This window comes from Eutrigla gurnardus, assembly GCF_963514095.1.
Source record: "Eutrigla gurnardus genome assembly, chromosome: 5".
Classification (NCBI taxonomy): Eukaryota; Metazoa; Chordata; class Actinopteri; order Perciformes; family Triglidae; genus Eutrigla; species Eutrigla gurnardus.
The window spans coordinates 1114340-1137029 of record NC_139919.1 but is presented as its reverse complement, the minus strand read 5'-3'; the positions used below and the strand labels follow the sequence as shown (position 1 = coordinate 1137029).

At 45.8% G+C, this 22690-nt stretch overlaps 1 protein-coding gene across 1 annotated transcript in view; it reads left to right on the top strand.

Annotated features, from left to right (window-relative positions):
* The window catches only part of enpp6 (ectonucleotide pyrophosphatase/phosphodiesterase 6), a 67433-nt gene that overhangs the window by 7353 nt on the left and 37390 nt on the right, over positions 1 to 22690 (top strand). Inside the window, exons 3-5 of the mRNA XM_084009565.1 lie at positions 2946 to 3057; positions 4093 to 4234; positions 4340 to 4519. Coding sequence (XP_083865691.1) covers positions 2946 to 3057; positions 4093 to 4234; positions 4340 to 4519 — 434 coding nt within the window. The remainder of the gene's footprint in view (positions 1 to 2945; positions 3058 to 4092; positions 4235 to 4339; positions 4520 to 22690) is intronic.

The window sequence follows — 22690 nt, the reverse complement described above, 5'->3', positions numbered from 1 at the left end:
TGCTGGGGGATGCCGAGGCATTCTCATATATAATATAAGGATATATAATCTCTCCAGCATGTTGTAGCTTTGTTCTGAACTCCTTGGATGTCTGAGCTCCTCACCCCTCCTTTATCTTATTCTTTTGTCACTAACCAAAATTCATAACCATAAGTCAGTTTTGAAATGGAAACCGACTGCTAAATGGCTAACGTTCCATTCTACCATCACTCGTAACATACTTGAATTCCTTTAATTGGGGTAGCAACTCACTTCTAACCCGACGAGAGAGTAATCCCTCGTCTTCAGGCCGAGAACCTCAGACTTGCAGGTGCTGACTGTTATCCTGACTGCTACAAAAACCCCAAAGGGCAAGAGAAGGAAAGCTCCCATGACCCCCAGACAAACCTGCAAGGATCAGTGGAGCGGATGCAATCTGAGTTGAGCACTCAGCGATCATGAGCGGAACGGCCTGGTGTGGCTTTGCGCAGGGGCGGACAGCTCACTGCTCCACTCCACTAATGTACTCTGATGTGTGTGCGTGTGTGTGTGTGTGTGTGTGTGTGTGTGTGTGTGTGTGTGTGTGTGTGTGTGTGTGTGTGAGAAACACGAAAGCAGAGCATATTAAGGATAATGCAGTGTTTCCCCCAGAAAATGTGTTAGTTAAGGTGGTGTCTGTCAGGGGGGGGGGGGGGGGATGATGAGCATCACATTAATAGCTACAGATACTGTAAAACACTACAACGACATATGAGTGCATGTCTTATTTTATGAAGTAAAATATAAGTTATGGGTTTACTCAACAGCTTAATAGTTCATAGAAATTCAGGTAGAAATAGGTTAACTCAGAGTTCCACAGCTTATCAAAAACAATCCTCCCCCCACAGGGGGTGTCTCCCCCCCATGTAAATGATTATTGATTTATGAATGAATTGATAGGTGGCTTATTTTTGGCATATATTAATTTCTTTTTGGCCTGGAGGCAAGGGCGTAACTTTGAGTTGAACATTGGGGGGGTTGAGATTTCCGCCTGTGAAGCAGGTGTATATATATATATATCTTTGGAGACTATGGTGGGGGGATTGCGATCCTGTAGGGGGGTCCGGGGGCATGCCCCCCCGGGAGAAAATTTTAAATAATTTCATTTTAATGCATCAATTTGGTGAATTCTGAGAAACAAAATATGACATATCAATTACTGACCAATTTCTTACAAACTGCTGGTACTGATACAAATGTTGACATACTAAATGGGGTTGATGAGTTTAAGCATTCAAGAAAAGATGAAAACAAAAATGACTAAAACACAATTTGTTTATTATTATTATAATAATAATAATAATAATAATAATAATAATAATAATAATATAAGTGGGTGACTATTCCTCAGCCTTCCTTGATGTTTTGGTTTTGACTAAAGCCTCGTTCACATACGTCGCCACTCGCCCATCTCTGAGAGACAGCTGTCAATTAATGTGAATGTGTTCTAGTGGAATGTGGTCAGGACAGGCGATGCGATGTGGTCGATCGGAGATCAAATTATTTTAACTTTCTGCGATGTGAGTGAAGCGAGTACCAATCACAATGTAGAATAGAGATGATCGACAGTTGACGTCAACAGAGAGTTCCACAGATAGTTGCCGTTTGAAGTCGCCGGCGGCAGTGAATTTTTTTTTGCCAGCGAGTAGAATTCAGCGAGAAAGCGAGTGGCGAGTAGTGGCGTATGTGAACGGGGCTATACGCACACGCACTGTTGAACTCGCCGGCTGGGGGGGGGGGGGGACAAACTAACTTTTGTTCAGTAACATGATTTGACTCGTGAGAGGTGGCACTGGAGCCCTAGCAGTAGCTACCTCCTGTTGGGAAGATACTTTTATTCTTTTGCTTTTTTTCGCGTGCTTTCTTCATACCACCGCTGATGCGGGGAGAGACCGGAGAGACAGTAGAGAAGCGCAGGTCCGGCAAGGTGGGCGAAACCAAATCTCAGAGCGGGAGGGGGCACAGACAAACGTCACTATTTTTTACTGGTAAATTGAGAAAATCTACCGCACTGTTGTGATTATAATGCTTAACATTCAATATCAATAATTATGATATCAAATTGGGTGGGTTGTGGTGGCTGGTTTGGATTATTGGGTGGGTTGCAACCCACCCATCCCCCCCATAAATTACGCCTATGCCTGGAGGCCCTGCCCGGCCTGTACAATGGTAGGGGAAACACTGCGGCGAATAATGCTAGTATATGGATTTTTTTTTTTTTCTTTTTCTTTTTTTTTTAAGACGTTAGTTTAGGCGGCAGCCCTTTGTTGTTAAGGCGGCCGCCTTAACAGGAAAGCGCTGCGGGAAACCCTGAAATATTAGTGGCGGCACATGAATATAGAGGAGACATTGTCCACTATGGATCACATGTTGAAACCTTTCTGATGTTTGCAGGGGAATGTTTGTCTTGTCTCTGCTTTTAAAGGTCCCATATAATGAAAAATTGTTTTTCTCTGGTCTCTACACCTATAAACTGGTCCTCCCTGAGCCTGCCTACTCCCAGAATGAGGAAGACAAGCGACTCCTGCATGGTCTCTGCAGCCCCCCCACTGGTACAACGGAGCTCCTACAGGCTGTTCAGATTCAGCTCCCGTTGTTACGTAACAAAGGGAGTCACCTGAGCCACATAGGCGAGCCATAGTGATACATCCACCGTAAACATTGGCGCCTGCTGCCGCAAGCATAAGCGCCATCCTCTCCATCGCTCTCCAAGTAGGCGATGAGAGACGGAGCTCATTAGCATTTAAAGGTGGTGTTTTCAACGATACCCAGTCGTACTTGTAGAAGTAGGTGAAGGTGAAGCCAAATCTTGTGTGGTCTATAAGATGAAGAGCTATTTGCATCGTACCACTAAGTTGGCCTACTGAGCACAATGATGACGCTTACTGTTGGAGTAAGAACTAACTTCCAGGCCTGTGTGTCTTCAGGCTGTGTGGTGGAGATTCTGGGTGTCCGTCCATCATTCTGTGAGGAAAACATCTACAACCCATCAGAGAACAAACTCACAGAGTCGCTAATGAATGCTCTCGATGTGCTGAGGTAAACAACACAATGATGTCCTGTGATCTATGGCTCACCTTTAGCCCTAACATAGAAAAGAGCTGTCAACTTGAGACATGACTGCCATGAAAACTGGCAAGTGATTAATTAATTTACTCATTTATTTATGTGCAACGATATGAATGTACACCACTGTGCAATACCTATTTCCTATTTCATATGTACAATAATGTGAACTCAACCACTCATCTGTCTACAATTACATTTTTAGATTTACTTTCTTACTGTCTACTTATTTAATATATATGTTTACTAACTTATGTATTTTACTTAATTGATATATATAAAGGATTATCTAATGTTCAAATATAACAAAGTTTTGAGAACAGGGAAAGATCAGCAAATGTTATGCTTTGATTAAATCTATAGAGACCTGAAGTGAAACAGGAATTTCCATGTTCTGCACCAGAAATAAACCTCATTCAGCATCCCATTGACATTTGTAACAATGCTAATAACCAAAGTTCAGTCTAGGGACAGATCCTTCATCAACAGTTTGTTGTGTGGTTTGCTTCACATGTTTAGATAAAGATGATAGTTTTTTGAAAGACAATTTAATACCATAGTTTTGTGTGACCTTAACAAACACTATTTCCCATAAGCCCTTGATATTTTCAGGCTATAAGTGGGGAGGGTTAATTAGGTAGTAGTTCAGACATGTAACAGCATGACAGTGAGGTCACCAACGTTTTAAACAGCAGATATTAGCAGCTTCAACACTGAAAAATTATTTTAAAATAAAGTTTTTGGATACGGAAAAAAACAGGTAACGATGATAGGCGTCCACATGCTGAAAATCAAGTCGATGTCCTCACTATTTCACAATCTTCCGTGAGACTGGATTGAGTATTCTCAAAAATGTATAATTCATAGTTTCTCAAGTCCAGTTTTCATGTGATCGTAACAATAAGATTTTACAATAATGTTACTATTTAGAATTGTAGCAGCAGATACCTAAAGGTGTGTGTGTGTGTGTGTGTGTGTGTGTGTGTGTGTGTGTGCGTGTGCTTGTAGCTCAGGTGAAGCGAGCATGGCAGCAATATATTACGAAAGAATCGATGTGGAGGGCCATCACTTTGGTCCAGACTCTCATCAGGTCAAAACAGCTGTGCAGCAACTGGATCTTGTTATGCAGAAACTCAACAGCAAAATCAAAGTTAGTGATATAACTACTATTGTTCATACAATTACTACATACATGCTGCTTGTTCTGTCATTTAGTTTATTTTCCATCTTTCTGTTGCTTGTGATATTCTTGCAGGAGAAAAACATGGTGAACCAGTTGAACATTATGCTGTTTTCAGACCATGGTATGACAAAGATCCAGTGGATGGAGAAGATCATTGAGCTGGACAAATATATCAATATGTCAGCCATTGTCAAGAAGATGGACAGGGGACCGGTAGTCAGTCTGTGGCCCCAAGTGAACAAGTACCAAGAGGTAAGGCCAGATTTGATGTCTTTGGGATGTATCAACGTAGATACCACATGTTCCAGATATGTCTTTGTCAGTTTAGAAAATCATCAATAAAGTCGCATTTTGTGGTAAAACTGTTGTGTAAATATGTTATTATAAAGAGGACACACCGAAAAGTGTGGTAAATGTCAGATCAGATAATGTTACATATATGATGAAACATGTGCTAACAGCTGTGTTGGTGTTGTACATTGTGTTGTACGAGATGTAGTCCTCTGAGCTTCTTTCCTGTAATTAAAAATATTAAAATATATTTCAATCAGGAAAGACTTAGGGCACACTAGGCCCAGTTGTGCCAAAGCACGATTGTCCCCCCTCCCCTGCCGTCCTGCACTCACACTGCTCCAGCCCAAACGGCCTGAGCATGGTTACCTCTTGTACATACGTCATCACTAGGGCTGCAGCTACGGAATCTTTTTGTAATCGAGTAATCTACCGATTATTCCATCGATTAATAGAGTGATCGAATAAAAAATTAACATTGTATATAGTTCTCATATACACTGTTAATTTCTTTACACATTCGGTCAATCACTATATACAGGAATAAAGATAAGAAAAAAAGAAAGAAAAAAAAGCTAAAGATAAATGAGGATTTTTTTTCTTTATTTAAATCGCAACACAAACAAGCCTGGCTCTGCTTGTACTCTTTGCAGTAAATGTATAATGTTGGCCCGCCCGTGGAGAAAGGGAGACCAAGTTTGCGACACCAGCTCGGACGGAGATGGTGAGACAGGTGTTACGGGAGGGTAGACAGGTGTTACAGGCACAGCAACGAGGAATTTAATGAAGCTTCAAATTTTGCCTCAAGCATTTTTTGTAATCGAGTTACTCAAGTAACTCGAGTAATCGTTTCAGCCCTAGTCGTCACGTCGTAATACGACACGCATTGCTTTACATAGTTAATTAGCAGCCTAGGATTTACATAATGTCCACCTTGCATACGCATGTGTACCATGAGCAACTGTACCGTGCCATAGCATACCTCTTTAACTGTGGTTGAGCACAGTACAGAGCACTCACACTAGTCAAACAAACTGGTGGTGAAGAGTTGAATGATGTGGAGCAGGACTGGGCACTGATGTGATGGAGACTGGAGGTGAACGGGCAGAGGAGGGTCACATTAGTGCGTCTGGCGAAGCAAAGAGGAGAATGATTTAAATGTTAAACAATATCATTGGTTTAGGTTTAAAATCTGGTTAATCTAATTAAAGGTGAATGCTCACAGTCAACTGATGAGAGCAGCAGATGGAATATTCTTAATATTAACAGTATTGGTATCCATGGTAGAAGGTGCAGCTGCGTTGAGATGGATCTATCTCCAACGTCACCGTAGACCAAGGCAGTCCATGCAGCAGCATCACACTACAGCAGGTGGAGCCACTATATGATGCTTGAAAGCCAGCTCTGTCCTGGGCGCTCACTCAGCCAAGTGGAGGTGGGTGGTGACAGGAGGGTGATAGCGAAGCTATCATCCGTGTTGGACAACACGACCCCCCTTTTCATGTTCCCCCTTTTCAACACCCTTTTCAACACTCCCCCCCCTTCATGTTCGACAACACATCCCACCCCCTTTATGTTGGACAACACATCCCCCTCCTTCGTTGTCTCACCCCCTTCATGTTGGACAGCACGTCCCCCCCCTCCTTCATGTTGGACAACATCCCCCCTTCGTGTTGGACAACACTTCCCCCCCTTTCATGTTGGACAACAAGTCCACCCACTTCATATTGGACAACACGCCCCACCTCCTTCATGTTGGACAACAAGTCCACCCCCTTCATGTTGGACAACACGTCCCATCTCCTTCATGTTGGACAACATGTCCCACCTCCTTCATGTTGGACAACACATCCCACCCCCTTAATGTTGGACAACACATCCCCCTCCTTCTTTGTCTCACCCCCTTCATGTTGGACAACATGCCCCCCCTTCATGTTGGACAGCACATCCCCCCCTCCTTCATGTTGGACAACATCCCCCCTTCGTCAGGCCAAAAAAAAAATCAATACGCCAAAAATAAGCCACCTATCAATTCATTCATAAATCAATAATCATTTACATTAGGAGCGCCTCCGCGCAGCACAGTAGACTTGCTCCGCAAGACGCGCGGCCGCAACAATCCTCGCCGCGTGCTCCCGCTACGTTCTTCTTCGCGTACTTTATGCGCTTGATGTTGTTCTGATGCCGTTCTGCCTCGTTAAACCACCACGATGCCGCTTTCTACTTTGAAAACACGGAAAGTTGACACTGTATTTTGATAAGCTGTTGCACTCTTCAGACTCGTGGTGTGAGCGGAACCGGACCGGTACCGGAACCGGACCGGTGCATTTATAAGAAAAATGTCGCTGTGTCTCCGTCCAAAATCCGCTTTCCTCGCGCTGCCTGCTCGCACAGATCCGCTCGTGCGCACAGTCGCTGATGCAGGTCGAGTGTTGTCGAGAAATATATGCAGAGACGGCGCTCCTTAAAAACAACATCAAGCCATAGGCAGCCTAATAAAATAAGGATTGTTTTTTGATAAGCTGTGGAACTCTGAGTTAACCTATTTCTACCTGAATTTCTATGAACTATTAGGCTGTTGAGTAAACCTATAACTTATATTTTACTTGATAAAATAAGACAATATATGCACTCATATGTCGTTATAATGTTTTATAACGTATAAAAGTATCTGTAGCTATTAATGTGATGCTCCTCATTTTCCAGCCATATTTTTCCGGCCCCTAATTTTGGATCATTTCCATCAACCGGCACCTTAATAAGTCACTCTCTCCTTTAATCCTTGAAAACCTTGAATACACTCAGGTTGAACAAAAATGTTGAATGCAAATATAATAATTGCAGAATTGCAGACTGCTTGCTGTGCCACTTGACTTAATCCAACTGCACCAGTACACCATCCCACGCGTCTTGTCTGTTTAGGGTTTTTTCGGTGGGTACCACCGGGCCTGAAAAAAATTCTAGGGGAAACACTGAGAGACTGTTTTGTCTGAGGAAATTCCCGTTTCCATATTGATAGGACCATGATGACACTCTTTTATCATGCTTTTATTGAATCTGTGTTAGCTTTCTCACTTGTGTCATGGTTCGGAAACCTGCCCTTAAAGGAAAGGAACTCGCTCAACCAGATCATCAAATGGTCTGGTCGGCTGATTGGAGAGACACAGCTGAGCCTGGAGTCGCTGTACACCAAACAGTTGCAGCAACTAGCCAGCGCCATCTCCAATGACGTCTCCCATCCTCTTGCGAGTGAGTTCCAGCTCCTGCCATCTGGACGGAGATTCATAGTCCCAAGATCTAGGACCACACGCTTTAGGAACAGCTTTGTCCCTGCTGCTGTTTCCCTTTTAAACAAGTCCTAATGCACTTTGAGGTCTATCCTGTGACTTGTTGTTGCTATTTATCTATTTATTTCTATTTATTGAAAATGGTTTTTAAACCTATTTATTGTCCTTTGTATCATCACCTTGTCGTATCTTATCTGCCTTTAATCCTGCTCAGTGAACATCGGAGGTACCCATGTCTGTTTCATGCTGTGTGTTAACCCGTCTCCTGTTTGTCCTGTCGTCAATGTTTGTGTGACGCCCTCTCCTGCTACTGCACAACAAATCTACCTACGGGTATTAATAAAGTAAACTGAACTGAACTGAACTGAACATGTCCCACCTCCTTCATGTTGGACAACACATCCCACCCCCTTAATGTTGGACAACACGTCCCCCTCCTTCATTGTCTCATCCCCTTCATGTTGGACAACATGCCCCCCCCCCTTCATGTTGGACAGCACGTCCCCCCTCCTTCGTGTTGGACAACACTTCCCCCCCTTCATGTTGGACAACATGTCCCAACCCCTTCATGTTGGACAACACATCCCACCCCTTTTATGTTGAACAACACGTCCCCCTCCTTCGTTGTCTCCCCCCCTTCATGTTGGACAGCACGTCCCCCCTTCGTGTTGGACAACATGCCCCCTTCGTGTTAGACAACACTTCCCCCCCTTTCATGTTGGACAACACGTCCCACCCCCTTCATGTTGGACAACACGTCCACCCCCTTCATGTTGGACAACTACCCCCCCCTTCATGTTGGACAACACATCCCACCTCCTTCATGTTGGACAACACATCCCAACTAGTATTCAGGCATGTTTTCATGTGGGATATTATGATATAAGATAATAATAAAAAAATTCCAACAAAAAACTGTCATTATGTTAGGTGTGTGGTTAGATGCTGTGTAGTGATTTCGGGTGGTTTCATTCAAGCTGATTGGACTGCAAGTAGCGTCTTTTTACGCAGAGAGTGATTTAGTCTACATGTTCTAAATTAATAATCTGCTAAAATAAACTGCACCTGATATTGACAGACACAGACACACCATCATAACCTGAATTTCCCTTCAAGGAGTTAGGAGTAGGTAGTCTATACAAAAGTAATGATCACAATAATCTCCATTTTCTGTCCTGTGCAAACAGCCAATAAGATCATTCCCATTCTCAATGCAGTGCCACGATGCACCCGCATATTTTGGCCTGTGAATCACTGACAGATTATAATTTCATTGCAATTTACAAGAGATCAAAAACATTGAAACAATCTTGTGCTTCACCACGTCCTCAAACAGCAATAGATCTAGCCTACTTCAATGTTTGTCATAGATAGAGGAAGGCTTGGCCCGGCTCATGAACTCTTGTTGACCTCCTCAGCTTCATGAATAATAAATTAGACCCACATGCAGCCCACCAGGTTCTGAAACTACCTCATACTGCTAGAATAATTTCTATTGGATTTGCAATTAAAAATCACGAGGGCAAATACGGCTAACAGTTGAGTTGAGTGAACAATTTCATTATTTTCATTTGAACAGTGCAGTGGCATGTGGAGTGAAGTAGCTAGCTTCATTTTAAACAAACAGACTCAGACACTAAACATAGCCTGCTTATCACAGAGGAGGAAGGTTGAAGGTTTTTTTTTCTATTTTTCTTTCCCGAAGAACGCAACCCGCTGTTCATTTGCCAAACAGAATTGCCTAAACACCGCTTGAAGATTGAGGGAATCTGTCAAGTCCTTGTGAATGTTTAAGAACAGCAAGTGGTTGAGGCGATTCTTGGTCATGGACGACCAGAGGTATGTTTTTATGCGGCGGAGGCAGGAAAAACTTCTCTCCGTGGTAGCATTGCTGAGGGGTATCGTCAGGTAGATTTGAAGTAGCTGGCGGACCTCTGACATGGTAGCGTGCATTGCGGGGTGCTTGCTCAGGATGTGGACAGCAGTAGACATCTGTGTCACCCGCTTTTATTGCCTCGCAGCTGTTGTGCACTGCCAGCTAAGAAGGTAACATCCCAAGCTGAGTGCTCAGCCGCCACAAGTCCAGGTCCTCACCACCGTAGACCTCTGTTACCACCTCAGGGATGCTGACATTGTCGAGAGAGGAAGCTGGAGGATAATCATTGAATACAGAGAGGACCAGCTCCTCGATGGTACTGAGAAGAATCAGAGTGGGCCAACTCAGCATTGATGAGGTCAATCATTTCGAAGGTGCCGCATCTGAAATAATCCTCCGCTTTCTCCCACTGATGAGACTGACCACCATCATCATACTGCACAGGTGCTCTCCGTCTTGTAGGAGCAACTGGGGGCTGCACCATGGCTGGCGCAGCTTGCTGTATCTGCTGAAACAGCTGTGCAAATGCCTCTGAGCTGCAGAAGCTGCAGAGATGGATTTTCAGCATTTTGACAGCAACTGCCACTGCCTCTCATGTGAGGTCTGCAGCACCCATGCCACTTCTTCAGCAGAGGAGAACAGCCGCAAGGAAATCTGCAAGCTGTAGTATAGATCAAATTTGGTCATCTGAGCACAGAGGCCTGGTGCTTTCCGTGCAGCCACTATATCAGAGCTGCCATTTGAAAAAGCCACCTCCTCCAGAGTATCATAGACTACCATTGGTCTGACTGTATTTGGAAGGAACCTCACACCTGATAGCCTAACTAGATAAGATAAGATAGCCTATAGGCTACTGTTAATAACATATAAGCACACAGTGATATGACAACATTGTTTTTATTGAATCAATTAACAATGACATCTCATTCTCTCAAACGGTATACTCTGACATGTACCTTAGCCTTTCGGATCATTGTCTACACATTTGTCTAAGTAGCATTCGTCTGTAGCCCTAAAAACGCACCTAGTGCTTACCTTAGCAGCTATGCTAGAAACTGCTTTCCACGTTGATCAACATTGACCGTAGCCTAGTGTAGCAATGTATTAGTGTATCCAAGATCTGTAGTCCTCCACACCAAGTTTCAAGAACAAATACAAATGAAGGTAGCGTAAAGCAGTAATGCACAGCGATTTGTAAGGTAAGTGTGGTAATGCAGATAACTAAACTGAGCTTCAGTGTCTTAGCCTTGTTGGTCGTAGGATAACCCTTTTCCTGGACCTGGTTTGCCCTAGACGCTGCTGACATCCGAAACTATGGACCTGTATCTCTTCTTTCATTCCTCTCTAAAACCCTGGAACTTGCCACCTACAACCAACTGTCATCCTATCTCTCAAAGAACAACCTCCTTGACCCTAATCAATCAGGATTCAGGACTGCTCACTCCACTGAGACAACCCTCCTCACAGTAACCCTGCAAGACGCCACAGCCTCATCCCACTCCTCCGTTCTCATTCTCCTCGACCTATCTGCTGCACTTGACACAGTCAAAAATCTGTTCTCTGTCCCTCAAGGCTCAGTACTAGGACTGCTTCTGTTCTCACTATACACCGAATCACTATGCTCTGTAATAACATCACATGGATTCTCCTACCATTGTTTCGCAGATGACACCCAGCTGTTCCTCTCTTTCCCCCCAACCTCCGACACCCACATTGCCACTCGCACCTTGGAATGTCTGGCAGACATCTCCGTCTTTACGCATCACCTCATGCTTAACCTGCATAAAACTGAACTCCTCTTCATCCTGGGGAAAGACTCGCATGGACCTGTCTGTCACTGTCAAGGACATCACAGTATTGCCTTCGTCAACTGCGAGTAACCTGAGTATAATCCTCAATGACCGACTATCCTGCTGCCCAAACATCACTGCTGTGGCCAGATCCTCCAGATTTGTCCTCTACAATATCTGCAGTATTTGGACTTTCCTCACAAAGGACGCAACGCAACTCCTGGTCCAAGCACTGGTCATCTTCAGCCTTGATTACTGCAACTCTCTCTTGGTGGGACTCGCGGCCTCGGCGACTAAACCATTGCAGCGTTTCCAGAACGCTGCAGCACGCCTCGTCTTCAATCTACCCAAATTCTCCCATGTGACCCCCGTCCTCTGTGACCTCCACTGGCTCCCTGTTGCAGCCCGCATCCAATTCAAGACGATGGCACTGGCCTTCAAGGCCATCAATGGAACGGCACCCATCTACCTTCAAACACTGGTCAAACCACACGCCCCGACGGGAGCACTTCACTCCTCTACTTCAGCTGGCCGGCTGGAACCACCATCGCTGAAATCAAACAAATGTTCCTCAGCAAAGCAAAAAACGGCTCAAGACTAACCTGTTCAGACTTCACTTCACCTCGACTCTGCATAGCATGACCAGATACACAGAGTGAACAGTACAGGAGACTCCGGTGCTGCAGACCACAGTGTCGGAGATGCAGTCCTTCAGTCTGATGAACTGTGGTTGCCCTGTCAGGTAGTTGGTAATCCAGGATACTAGGTGATCGTCCACCCCCATCTGCATGAGCTTGTCCCCCAGTCTGATGGGTTGAATGTTTTTTAAAGCACTGGAGAAATCAAAGAACATGATTCTCACAGCACTTTTCCCCTTGTCCAGGTGAGAATGTTTCCTGTGCAGTAGGTATGTGATTGCATTGTCCACTGCTATCTTCTCCTAGTATGCAAATTGTAGTGGGTCTAGTGCTTGGCGTACCTGGGGTCTGAGTGTGTGCAGTAGCAGTCTCTCCATGGTTTTCATTATGTGTGATGTGATGGCGACTGGCCAGAAGTCATTGAGTTCACTGGGGTGAGGCTTCTTAGGGACAGGGACAAGGCATGATGTCTTCTAAAGTGTAGGGGCCCTTCGCAGGCGCAGACTAAGGTCAGAGATGTACTGAAGCGGCTCTCCTATTGGTGGCGCAGGTTTTGAGCAGTCTGGGACTCACCCCATCTTGGCCTGAAGCTTTCCTGGAATTGAGTCTCCTCAGCTCAGCTCTTACTTGGTCTTCTGTGATGGTAGGGGGGAGGGGAGGTGGGATGATTGATAATTGTTCCTCAGTGTGTCCACAGCCGGTGGCTGATGGCTGGTGATGGAGGTCGGTGACGCCTTTGATGGTGGGGGGTGGATGGGGAGTGATGTTGGGGGGTGGAGGGTGATGGAGGGATGTGCGGGAGGGGGGTGAGGATGGCCATTCACGCCGACAGAAACAGCTCCTAGGGAGAATTAGGACATTGCCGTTGGACAGTCAAATCTGTTATAAAACAACACTGCTCCTGCTTTTCTTCATATCAGTCATCGTCTTCATCCCCTCCCACACTTCTCGCACATTGTTCTGTTGTAGCTTCCGCTCTATCTTCCTTCTGTAATCCTCCCTTGCCTCCTTCAGTTTGATTTTGAGTTCCCCTTGCACGTGCTTCAGCTTTGCCTGATCCCCCTCCTTGAATGCCCTCTTTTTCCTATTGAGGAGGGCCTTGACATCGCTGGTTATCCAAGGCTTGTTATTAGGAAAGCAACGCACAGTTTTGGTGGGGACAACAATATCCCCACAGAAGTTTAGGTAGTCAGAGTAACAATGTGCAAGCTCATCAACGTCCTCACCAAATTATTGTTGGAAAACATTCCAGTCTGTTGTGCCTATGCAGTTTCTCAAGGCTTCATCCTTCATCGGGGGAGGGCTTTTTGACTGTACATATTGTGTTTCGTTCTCTCCGGACACATGGAATGTACAGTGGTTGTAGGGAGACCAGGTCGTGATCTGATTTCCCCAGTGGTGTTAGTGGCGTGGCTGTGTAGGCATCCTTAATATTGGTGTAGAGGAGATCAATTGTTCTGTTCTGTGTGTGGGGCAGTTGACAATCTGATGAAAGGCAGGCAGTGTTGAGTCCAGTGTGGTGTGGTTAAAGTCGCCTGATATCGCAATGAATGCCTCTGGGGGTTGGGTTTGCAGCCTCGCGATAGCAGAGTGAATGACATCACACTTCAGCCAGACCTCTCAGCGCAACGTAAACAGTGAGAACGATAACATGTGAGAACTCCCTGGGTATGTAGTATGGTCTGAGGCTAACCGCTAGCAGCTCAATGTCTGGGCAGCACGTTACCTCTTTCACAGTCACATGTCCTGGGTTACACCATTTGTTGTTAATGTACAGCGCCAAGCCCCCTCCTTTCTTCTTACCACTGAGCTTCATGTCCCGGTGCGCTCGGACAGTGGTGAACCCTGCTAGCTCCACGTTAGCATCAGGAATGTGTCCATTCAGCCACGTCTCCGTGAAACACATTAGGCTGCATTCCTTGTACAACCTCACGTTATTCACAAGCGCAGCTAACTCGTCCATTTTGTTGATCAGCAAGTTAACATTCCCCATCACGCACGAAGGAATAGACGGTTTAAACCTCCACCGCTTCTTCAGTTGCCCAGCCCTCCTGCTAGCTCCAGCTCTCACTCCACGGTAGGGTCACTTGATTTCCTCCGGGATTGAGTTAATGTGCCCAACTCGACCCATTGTCCGAAGTTCCAATAGTTGATCCCTCAAATACCACCAAAAACAGACACTTAACGAGAGAGCTACTGTGGAGGCTGCCACTTGCTTGGGCGCCGGAAGTACTAACACCCCCCCCCCCCCCCCCCTTAAAAAAACAAAAAAAAAACATCTATAGCACTTTGATCATAGCACTGTTGTACTTAAGATATCCTTGCTGAACAGCTACTACTTTACTCAGACGAGGATCTAATGTTTCTATTTTTTCACTCTTACTTTACCGGCAATGATACGTTGTGGTTTCTTTCTTTTGACAAATGTACATGTTGTAAGTTGCTTTGGACAAAAGCGTCTGCTAAATGCCCTAAATGTAAATGATGAGGAGCAGCTGTGCTGAGTGGTGTGATGAATAGCAGGTGTGTAGGCAGGAGCTCCAGTGACCACACCCACCAGTGGCGGTGGAAAGCCCAGATGAGAGCGACATCCAAAATCCACTGCCTGGGGACCCAGCTCCTCCCCTCAGGACCATAACCCTCCCAGTCAATAAGGTACTGCAGGCCGACAAGTCCAAAATATGGCGCAAAGTGAACGGCTGGCCACGAATGAGCCAGGGAGGTGGAGGGGCTGGAGGAGGAGGTTGCAGTGGGCTGATAAGGACTGGTTTGAGCAGGGAAACATGAAAGGCTGGGTGGACGCTGAGAGTGCGGAGCAGCTGGAGACGGTTACGGGAGTGATAATTTTGTCAACAACAAAGGGGCCAATGTATTTTGGTGACATTTTCTTTGAGACAGCTTTCAACAGGCGATCTCTTGTTGAGAGCCATACCTTGTCTCGGAATAGGTGGGTGCAGGAGTGTGACGGCAGTTGTCCTGATGCTGATACTGGGTTCGAGGTCTTCAGCAGAGCGGCTCGGGCTCGTTGCCAGGTGCGATGACATCCGCAGATGTAAGCCTGGACTGAGGGAACTGCCAACTCTCTCCTGAGTGGGAAACAGCGGGGGTTGAAAACCATAAATACATTGAAAGGGAGATAGACCTGTGGCTGATGTGGGCGTACTCCACCCATGGAAGCTGAGATGACCAGGAAGTGGGGTTGGAGATGCCAAACAGCGCAGGGTGGTCCCAGTTTTTGGTTGGCTCTCTCCGCTTGACCGTTTGCTTGGGGATGGAACCCTGAGGTCAGGCTTACTGTGGTCCCGATGGCATGGCAGAATGACTTCCAAACAGCTGAGGTGAATTGTGGACCTCTGTCGGAGACAATATCCAAGGGCAGACCGTAGACCGTGAATACCACTGAAACCAGGAGCTCAGCAGTTTCCTTGGCTGTGGGGAGTTTAGGCAGAGGCAGGCAAAAGGCAAACTTGCTAAAACGGTCCACCACAGTGAGCACAGCAGTCATACCTTTAGAGGGTGGCAGACCGGAGACATAATCCAGAGACAGGTTTGACCAAGGGTGACGTGGTATGGGCAGAGGCTGTAGGAAACAAGGAGGAAGCCCTTATTCTGAGCACATAAGGGACAGGCCGAAATGAAGGTCTGAACTTCTGTTGGCCACCAGAACCGTCTGCGCAGGAACACCAGAGAGCGGGCCACTCCAGGATGGCACTAGTGGCCCCACTGTAACACAGATGGTCGGACAGAGAGAGTTACAGACAGCCCGGGGGGGCGTTACCCGGGTCACGCTGGAGCGGTCCTCACCTCACTCTCAATCTCCCAGGTGGTTGCCCCCACAATACAGGTTCTGGGTACAATGGTGTCAGGCTCTGCAGTTGTTTCCTTTCTCGAACAATCAAGGTATTGCTCACGTTCCTTGATCCGGGCCTGTAGGTCAGAGCAAAATTAAAACGACCGAAGAACAGAGCCCACCTGGCTTGAAGTGGTGAGGCGCTTTGCTGAGCGGATGTATTCCAGGTTCTTATCGTCGGTCCAAGACACAAACGGCTGATCTGCACCCTCCAGCCACTGTCGCCACTCCTCGAGAGCCAGTTTGACCGCCAGCAGTTTGCGGTTCCTGACATCATAATTCCTTTCTTTGGGAGATAAATGATGGGACAAAAAGGCACAGGGGTGAAGTTTGTTATCCTCGGGGAACCGGTGGGACAGGACGGCTCCGACACCCATGTCCGAGGCGTCAACTTCAACCACAAACTGTCGTGATGAGTCTGGCTGAGTGAGAAAATGAGCTGAGGTGAACCTTTTCTTCAGCTCCGAAAAGGCTCCTTCAGCCTCGGAGGTCCAGTGAAACGGTCTAGCAGGGGTGGTGTGGTTAGTGGTTCAGCAGTGCGGCTGTAATTTCTAATTGAACGTCTATAGAAATGAACAAACCCCAAGAATCTCTGAAGCTGCTTCCTACTCTCTGGCTTGGGCCAATCCAAGACTGCTTTCACCTTCTCAGGGTCCATCCTCACCTGACCCTTGGCTATGATGTGGCCGAGAAACGTGACAGTGGAGGCGGGGAACTCACACTTCTCGGCCGTGACAAATAGCCGGTTCTCTAACAGACACTGGAGGACTTGGTGAACATGCTGGATGTGCTCTGCTTGGTTCTGGGGAAAAATAAGGATATTGTCAAGGTATATATAGCGTATCTCTCAGCACATCAATGACCAAGCACTGAAAAACGTGGATGGTGCGTTGGAGAGGCAAAAGGTCATGACAAGGCAAGGCAAGGCAACTTTATTTGTATAGCACATTTCATACACAAGGCAGACTCAAAGTGCTTCACATCATACAACAAAGAAGAAAAAATAGAAGAATTAAAGAATTAAAAGAAAATGAAGGCAAAATTAAAAATGCATTACAGAAAGAAAAGGAGAATAAAAACATATTTGCAATAATTAAAAACAGTGCAGACATTAAAAGATTTAGCAGAAAGCTATGGTGAACAAAGTTTTCAGTCTAGTTTTAAAAGTGGTCAGAGTTGGGGCAAGTCTTAAGGCCCCCACACACCGCCCAGACGTCCAACTGCCTTATCCGACCACTCTCCGCCCACTCTGTTGCCTCTCGTCTGACCCGTTTGGCAGAAAAGTTGCGTTGTACACACCGCTTCGACGTGCTTCCGACAACACAGCAGCGTGTACGTTCTGCGCTTGCGCGAGATGCAATAAGCCTCCTTAACAGCGGGTGGCGCTAGTCTCGTGCCAGTACTCCAAAACAGGAAAACAGGAAATGACGGAACGGAGTGCAGATAAAAACAATGCACAATCAGCTGCTCTTCCGTCTCTTCGCTCCACGTAGCCATTGCTTCGATAAATGTGCAGAAATAACCAAAAGTGCGAAGCAACGACGAAGTAAAATCTGTACTCCGCGCCATCTCTGTTTATGTGGTTTGTTGTTTACCATCGTCACTTCCGCCCCGCCCACACACCGCCATTGGATACTCTGATTCGCTAGCACACCGCCAATCAGAGTATCCAATGGCTCAGACGTCCAACAGCCCACCTCCTCAGACTTCGTATGCTCAGTCTGATCAGACAACGTCCGTGCGGCTCCGAAAGCTTCCGACGCAGCTGTACACACCAAACATATGTGTTCCCGACCTCGTCCGAGCCTCTCCAAACGCTTCAGACGTCCAACGGTTGGGCCGGTGTGTTCCTGCCTTTACATCTTCAGGAAGTTTATTCCAGTTATTTGTTGCATAGTGACTAAATGATGCTCTCCCGTGATTGTTGTTTACTCTGGGAATCACTAACAGATTGGTCTCAGAAGATCTTAGTGGTCTAGAAGGCTTATGTAGTGGGAGCATATCAGTGATATACTTTGGCCCTAGACCATGTAGTGATTTATATGTGAGCAGGAGGATTTTGAAATGAATCCTCTGACATACAGGGAGCCAATGTAAGGATTTAAGAATTGGTGTAATGTGCTCACATTTTTTGGTCTTTGTAAGAACTCTAGCAGCAGCGTTCTGAACAAGCTGTAGCTGCCTGACAGTTTTTTTCGGAAGACCTGCAAGGAGACCATTACAGTAGTCTAGCCTACTAGTAATAAAGGCATGTACAAGTTTTTCTAAGTCTTGAGCTGACATGAGCCCTCTAAGTCTTGCTACATTTTTGAGGTGATAGTAGGCTGATTTTGTTAGTGATTTAATGTGACTGTCGAAATCTAAATCAGAATCCATAATAACCCCAAGATTTCTGGCTTTGTTTGAGGTTTTCAGGGACAGAGAGTGAAGGTGTTGAATTACTTTAAACCTTTATTTTTTAGCACCAAAAACAATTATCTCAGTTTTGTCCTCATTTAGGACAAGGTACTCAAAGTGCCGAAGGGGAGTTTTAAGGCCGTTTTCCATTCATCCCCCTAACGTATCTGGACTAGATGGTAGGTATTGCGCAGGTCAAGCTTAGTAAAAACCATTGCCCCCTGAAGGGATTCAAAGGCAGAGTGCATGAGGGGAAGTGGATATTTGTTTTTTTACTGTAATGTCATTCAAACCTCTGAAGTCAATGCTCAGCCTGAGTGTTCCATCCTTCTTGCACACCAAGAAAAACTTGTCTCCCAGAGGTGATGAAGAGGGATGGATGATCCCTGCTGCCAGCGAGAAATGTGGAGTGTGAATGTACTCCTCCATACACACTTCAAAGCACTCAACTGTTTGACATGTCACATGTCACCGAGCTCAGCTTCCACTCAAGTACTCTGTACTACCGAGTACTACTAAGGCTCAAGTACTGAGAACTACTAGGTACTATGTATTGCTTGAAAAACTACAACTCCCACTGGCTGCTCCTGTCAGCCAATCAGAGCGCACCTGCTATCACTTCTGAGTGAGACAGAGAGAGATAGACAGACATGTGTCTCCATTTTAAAGTTTAAATGGAGTTTCTAGGTGAAAGTATGCCTGAGCAGAAGATGTTTGACAAAAAAAACTACATTTCCCACTGACTGCTCCTTCCTGTCCACCAATCAGAGCACACCTGCTGTCAGTTCTCAAGATCAGAGCCACAGAGTGCCGTCACCATAGCAACGGCCCTCGGCGCGTGTGTATGACTGCCTTCAAGCCTCTCTCTGCCTCTCTCAATCTCTCCATTCTGGCTTCGCGGAGGGTCCGAACAAAAGCTTGCCACGCTCACACCGAAACTCCTATCGCCAAAATGTTCGCACCGTTAGCGCCACAAGACTCTGCTGAAGACACTGATCACTTTTATTTTTTCCTAGTGTCAATGTGGACGCTAGGGCGAGTTAGAAATGGACCTGGTTTCAGGTTTCTTTGAAAATCTGCTTCTCGATTTGCATTGCAGTCGATTGGGAGAAAAACCGACGTGGCCGCGCTTAGAGGTTGCTAGTTCAAATTCTGTAAATCTCACAGAGTTTTTGAGCACATTGTGAGAGACAGGACAAGTTTGTCTACAAAATTGGAAAATATCACGTGTGTAGAGTGAAAATTGTGGCCGGGAGGAGTTTGTAAAGGAAAAAAATCTGAAGTATTTCGAGGAGCCCTCACACTCTAAGCGATGATGTCACCCAGAAGGTTCCGCGCAATACACACCCATTATAATCTCATGATTTCTCCCAAAACGATCATGGTCATTGAACAGTGATTGATCAGAAACTATATGACCTATTGAAACGTGGATTGACACACCAGGACACAAGACTTGTGTCTACGTTTTAGAGTTTAAATGGAGTTTCTAGGTGAAAGTATGCCTGAGCAGCAGGCGTTTGAGAAACTACAATGAGTGCTCTTTTTTTTCCGCCCGTCCCATTCATTTCAATGGGAAAATTTTGGTGGTTTTTGGCGACTTATGTTGCGAAAAATTCGTGTTCGGCTAAGAAAAGTAATAGCACGCCGATCCCGATCGAACCGGGTATTTGATATATAATTTGTCCTACAACTCTTAAAGCTGTAGGAGTTTTAGGCAATCGAAATTCAGAGGCAAAATAATAATAAGTAGGAAAGTGCTCGGTGCGATTGCCCCGTGGCCCTAATAAAAAGTGCCCGACAGGTCATAGGACCTTTCTTAGTCATGGAATTCACGGAGACCTTGTCTCCCTATGATGTCCTTGAAAACACAGACACCTCTATTGCTCCACAGTGGAAACAAAATTGGCTTCTTCTCAATTTGGTCTCTGCTTGCTGTTACCCCTGTTCTATCAATATCATGAAGCCATACAGCATTGAAGTCACCCCCAATTTAAAGCTGGTATTCTGGAAGATCTGTTAATGTAGAAGCGAGTGAATCATAGAAACGCTGGTCGAAGTAATTTGGGGCATAAACACAAATCAAGGCAATGACATAATATTGATATTATTCATATTTATTCAAAGTGTAGTTTGGCATACAGATATAAAAGGACCGAACAAGAAACAGTTTGGTAGGAGACACACACACACACACACACGCATATACCTCCACACATATACACAAAAGAGAACACAGGGAAAAAAGGGAGGCAAAAGGAAAAAAGGAGGAAGAAAGAGAGGTAAATAAGGAAAGGAAGGGGGAAAAAACGCTCAACTTTGACCATCGAAAGTCCTCTCCAAAAAATAGGAAGAAGACTGCCCACCCCCCCAAAAAATGTACCAGTCATCATGGAGAAACAGTCGCAACCCCTCCACCCTCCATCAAAATAAAATAATGGTTGCCTTTAGGCCTGCTGTCGGTTAGATGTAATGGTCTGAATAGGCTAATAAGATTAGCTGCATTCTATTAACAAATGACAAAAGAGGGAGAAAAAAAGGAAAGGGAGGACAGTGTATGTCATATTATGATCGCTTTATACGGAGCAGTGATGAGGAAAGGGGGAAAAAAAGGAAAAATGGGGAACCCCCTCAGCAGTCTTGGAGATTTTCATGTTTGACACTTCTTAGTTCAGTCTTACCGTTTTTGGTGCGTATTCGCCAACCGACTCTTTTAGTCCTCCTTGAGGGAAGCAATGAACTTTTCAGCCTCGCTCGGCTCCTGAAAAGTGTGGGTGTCACTCCCCCGGGAGAGCTTGATTGTAGCGGGATAGAGAAGAAAAGCCTCAAATCCAAGAATGCGGGCCTCGTACATAAGTTTATAGCACGCTCTCCGACGCCTTGTCATGGCCTCGCTGTAGTCTGCAGTAAACTGTCCTTCTCAGCTATTGTTCACATTTGGTCTATGCTTTCCATATATTGCCCGGACTTCATAATGTACATGGTATATTATGTATATCACTTGGTTATTTCACTTTATGTTCTTGCTACTTCCGTGGATATCATCATATGATGGAGGAAAGTAGCACTTATTTAATATGTATACATTTTATGTATATTCAATGTGACTTCTGTGGATATCATTATATGATGGAGGAATTTAACATTCATTTGACACTTCTATGTCTGAAAGATGAATATGTATGTATGTATGTATGGATGTGTATGTATATGTATGTATGTATGTATGTGTATATGTATGTGTAGGTATATATGTATATGTGTGTATGTATGTATGTATGTATAAATATTTCTGATGTAGTACAGGGGTGTGGGTGTGCTGAAACAACAAAAGAGGTGAAATTAATAGAGGGAAAGCACCCCATAATCAGCACAACCCACATCATAACTTAACATGAATACCATGGCACTATTAACATAATATAAACCTTTAACATAAATTATTAATAACGGTAAACAATATACTGCGTCTTTAAATGCCGGCATAGCGGGCACGTGGTTGCTGCTCCTTCCTCCACCCTGCCTGCGGGTGCGCCGCACTAGCGGCTACGTCTCAGCACATGTAGACACCGGAGAATGTCAGCTACGGCCAAGATCAAAGGCCGAGGAAGAGGAGGACCACACTCACGTTTGATGACGCACACGGGTTAGGTTTGCCGGCCAGGAGACAGGAGAGGTGTTGGATTTCTCGGGCCAGTAATCCGGAGGCAAACGGTGGCGTTTGAAAGACGCACACGGGTAGCGTTTGCCGGCCAGGAGAAGAGGAGACGTGGAATATTCTCGGGCAAGCGTTCCGGAGGCAAACAGCGGCGCACGGCAACAGGTGAATTTATATGGCGTCCAGAATCAGCTGATCGTCACCAGCTGTGTATTCTGTGGGCTGGGCGTAGTCATGCGGGTGCGCTCTAGGCAGGCAGAGTTGGAGCAGCGCGATGACACGCAGGTTATTCATTAAACGAGTGGGGATTTTGCACAGCCGCCCCGGAATTTGTGGCAAATTCCACTCCAGAGGAAGAGCCACGAGGTCCATCCTCCTCCTTCAATTCTGGCAAGGGAATGAGCCTTGCCACGGGCCGGATATAGCTCCTATCTCCCACTCTGACCTCGACGGTCTGGATTCTCCCATCCACCCCAGAGATGACTTGGGTGACTGTTCCAGCAGGTCAGAGCGCACGAGGTGATTGAGGGTCAATGATTAGAACGGTCTGTCCAACAGCCATGTTGGCGGTATCCCTTCTCCATTTCCCCCGTGGCTGTAAGCTGGGGAGGTAATCCCGGACGAATCTGGACCAGA